General features: G+C 39.9%; 1 protein-coding gene across 1 annotated transcript; it reads right to left on the minus strand.

Moving 5' to 3' along the window:
- Positions 1-408: 408 nt before the first annotated feature.
- Positions 409-2,863, minus strand: LOC104073755 (proteasome subunit alpha type-3-like; the record flags this gene model as incomplete). Its single annotated transcript, XM_009573639.1, has 3 exons — positions 409-510; positions 1,510-1,633; positions 2,781-2,863. Coding segments are annotated over 3 exons (309 nt in total), but the record flags the coding sequence as incomplete, so codon positions are not given.
- Positions 2,864-3,142: the final 279 nt, after the last annotated feature.

Genomic DNA, 3,142 nt, shown 5'->3' on the forward strand with positions numbered 1-3,142 from the left:
CACTGATAAAGATATTGAACAGAACTGGCGCCAACACTGAGCGCTGGGGAACACCGCTCGTGACCAGCCACCAACTGGATTTAACTTCATTCACCACCACTCTGTGTGCTCAGCCATCCAGCCAGTTTTTTACCCAGTGAAGAGTATACCCGTCCAAGCCATGAGCAGCCAGTTTCTCCAGGAGAATGTTGTGGGAAACGGTGTCAAAGGCTTTACTGAAGTCTAGGCAGACCACGTCCACAGCCTCTCCCTCACCCACTAAGCAGGTCACCTTGTCACAGAAGGAGATCAGGTTGGTCAAGCAGGACCTGCCTTTCATAAACCCATGCTGACTGAGCCTGATCACCTGGTTGCCCTGTCAAGACTAAGAAAGCCAGAAACCCTGAATGAACTGCGCGAATTTCTTACCTTCAGTGGAATATCGTAGCCATAGTTAGATCTAAAGTTAGAAGCCTCTTCTCTAGCTATGTCCGCCAAAGAACGGGCATCTGCCAGAAGTCCCGCTACTGCCTGAAATGAGAATTGTCATCAGCTAGGCCAAACACACCTTGCAACAACTTATTAATAAAATCAATGTACAAAAGTCTAATTATGTGACTTAACTGTGATCTTTACTGAATTCTATGTATGTCTACAAGTGAATTCAATCAAGCTATTCATCTGCTAGCAAGCTCAAAACAGTACAGAATTTTTCTCTAGGAAAAGTCAATAACCAAAATTATTTTCATGTTAAATAGTGTCTTATGGTTTGCCACCACTACACTAACCCAAACAATACTGCATATTATAAATATTCTTATTATATATGAAGTATTGTTTATTATAATACTTCACCTAATACTTCAAAAAAGACAACCATAGCAATATACTATTTTTTTTCCTGTTTTGTATGACTACTTGGCTTAGAAGCAAATCCAATTCTCCGCCCGATACTGATGATGTCACCAGCAGAGAGTTACAGGCATTTCTGTCACACAGTAACAACTACTTGATATCATCCTGATATCACTCTTACGAATACGCCAGTCTTTACAGAACTCAGCTGACTCCCAGCTGTTGAGAAGAGAATCTTCTGGGAGCTGGACTCGATGATCTTATTGGTCCCTTCCAACTTGAGATATCTATGATCTGGTACACAGCATGTTTTCCCTTCAACACATCTTATTTGTTAACTGCATAAAAAAGGATGACTTTAACACTTGTGCTTATCTTTACATTCATGTTTGAACAACTGGAGTGCTGAAAAACATTTTTAAAAAATTTAAAACAGTCTCAAAATATGTACATGTCTTCTATTTTAAATTTGGACTTAACTTCTGTGTGTGTGTGCAATCAAGAATAAATTACAGAAAACAGTAAAAAAAAAAAAATCCACTGGCATTTCCAACTATGTACACAAAAACATTAAAATTACTTTCTTAATCTACTTATTATTGATTCTGTGATACATAGATTTCTACTTTTGAGGGGAGTCCCCTTCAAATTATGAAAAACTAAAGTAGACCTTACCATTCCAACATGTCGATCGACATTAAAGAGACGTTTATTGGAACCCTCTTCATAAAGCTTGGACAGAACTAGTTTTTCTACTCCAAAGACAACACCATCTTTGCATCTTATCCCAATTGCTGTACTGAAAGACAAGATAAATGTAAGTTTCTCACACAGAACTGTAGTGTAAAATACATAACAGAGAATTAATAAAATACGAGAAACAATGACATAATTTCCCCAGAAGTAGATTTGTTACAACTCCACTTTAGCATTGAAGACAACAAGGGGAAAAAAAACCCCAAAGCTCACTAAACCTACAAATATTTTCTCAAATCAAGGAGGAGGGGGCAGCCAGAAGTCCCTACCCAAATAGTTTAGAACAGACTATATGCCGTGGTGGCATTGTTTGGAGCGACTGCATAGCCACTGCCCCGTCACTGAGCTGAACAACACTAATATGAAAACTATGCATTGTTTAACCTCTCCTTTTGGTAAATTCACTGTTGATCTAGGAGATGTGACAACTCTCTCTCTAACCCTCAAAAAGTGCATCATCAGCCATAAATTACCAACCATGGCATGAACCACTACGCAAAATACTTTCACTGATCCTTATCTGGCAACCTGTGGCTATGATCAGACACTTGGGTGACCCAGTCTATGCACTGCTGATCAATCATCTCGCTGCTGCTAGAGCACAGTTGGGATTTTTGCTTTACAGCATTCCTTTGCATATACTGAAGGGAAGACAGATACTCGCAGAGAAGCTGATGTAGCTTCAGCAGAACTTGAATGTCCTCAGTTTCCTGAGGAATGCATATGAAGTTATAAATTTACGAGGCCCTGAGCATGTCAGTCTTTCAGTGCCTGAATTCACGTCCATAAAACGGAAATTTAGGTACTGCTACAGCAGCTCTACTGCCATAACAGCTAAGCACCTTACACGTATTAATGAGACCTGCAATCAGATTTTGCCCCAAAGCATAAAATTTTTATTGCCCTTATGCACGAGTAAGTTTACTGCCTTCTTTTGCATTCTCCACAACATGTCTGTTTCTAGCAAGCAAGCGATTCCTAGCAAGTGTGAAAAGTGATTTCTAGCAAGCAAAAGTGATTACGCTGCTTTTACACTTAATTTGAAGCTTCCTAAAACGAACCTAGGGACACAGTTGCTCAGAACTAATTTTAACAACATAATTTTATCTGCAGTGCCATCATGCTTGTCCAATTACACTGCTTTAAAAAAGGCCAACCAACAGATAGTGATGCAGATATTTGTATCTTACCTACTATTCTCCACAGCTTTCATAGCATATTCAACTTGAAATACTCTGCCATCTGGAGAAAATGTGGAAGCTGACAGGTCGTACTGAAGAAGGAAACACACTACTCAGAAAAAAAAACCAATTATATCCCAGTATTTTCAGAAGACGTTTATGTATTTAAAAATGCGAGACTGTCACCCGCGTGATGGCTACGAAACACCAGAAGGCGGCTGCCCCCTTACATAAGATGCACGAACAGCAGCAAGCACACACCAACAACTACAAGAAGTCATGGCACCAGCGCTGGATACACCCGCACTTCAAACCCCGTCAATCCAGACGTTGCACAGATCTGAAATCACCGTGCATTACGCAATACGTAA

The sequence above is a fragment of the Fulmarus glacialis genome, unplaced genomic scaffold, assembly GCF_000690835.1.
Source record: "Fulmarus glacialis isolate BGI_N327 unplaced genomic scaffold, ASM69083v1 scaffold43052, whole genome shotgun sequence".
Lineage (NCBI taxonomy): Eukaryota > Metazoa > Chordata > Aves > Procellariiformes > Procellariidae > Fulmarus > Fulmarus glacialis.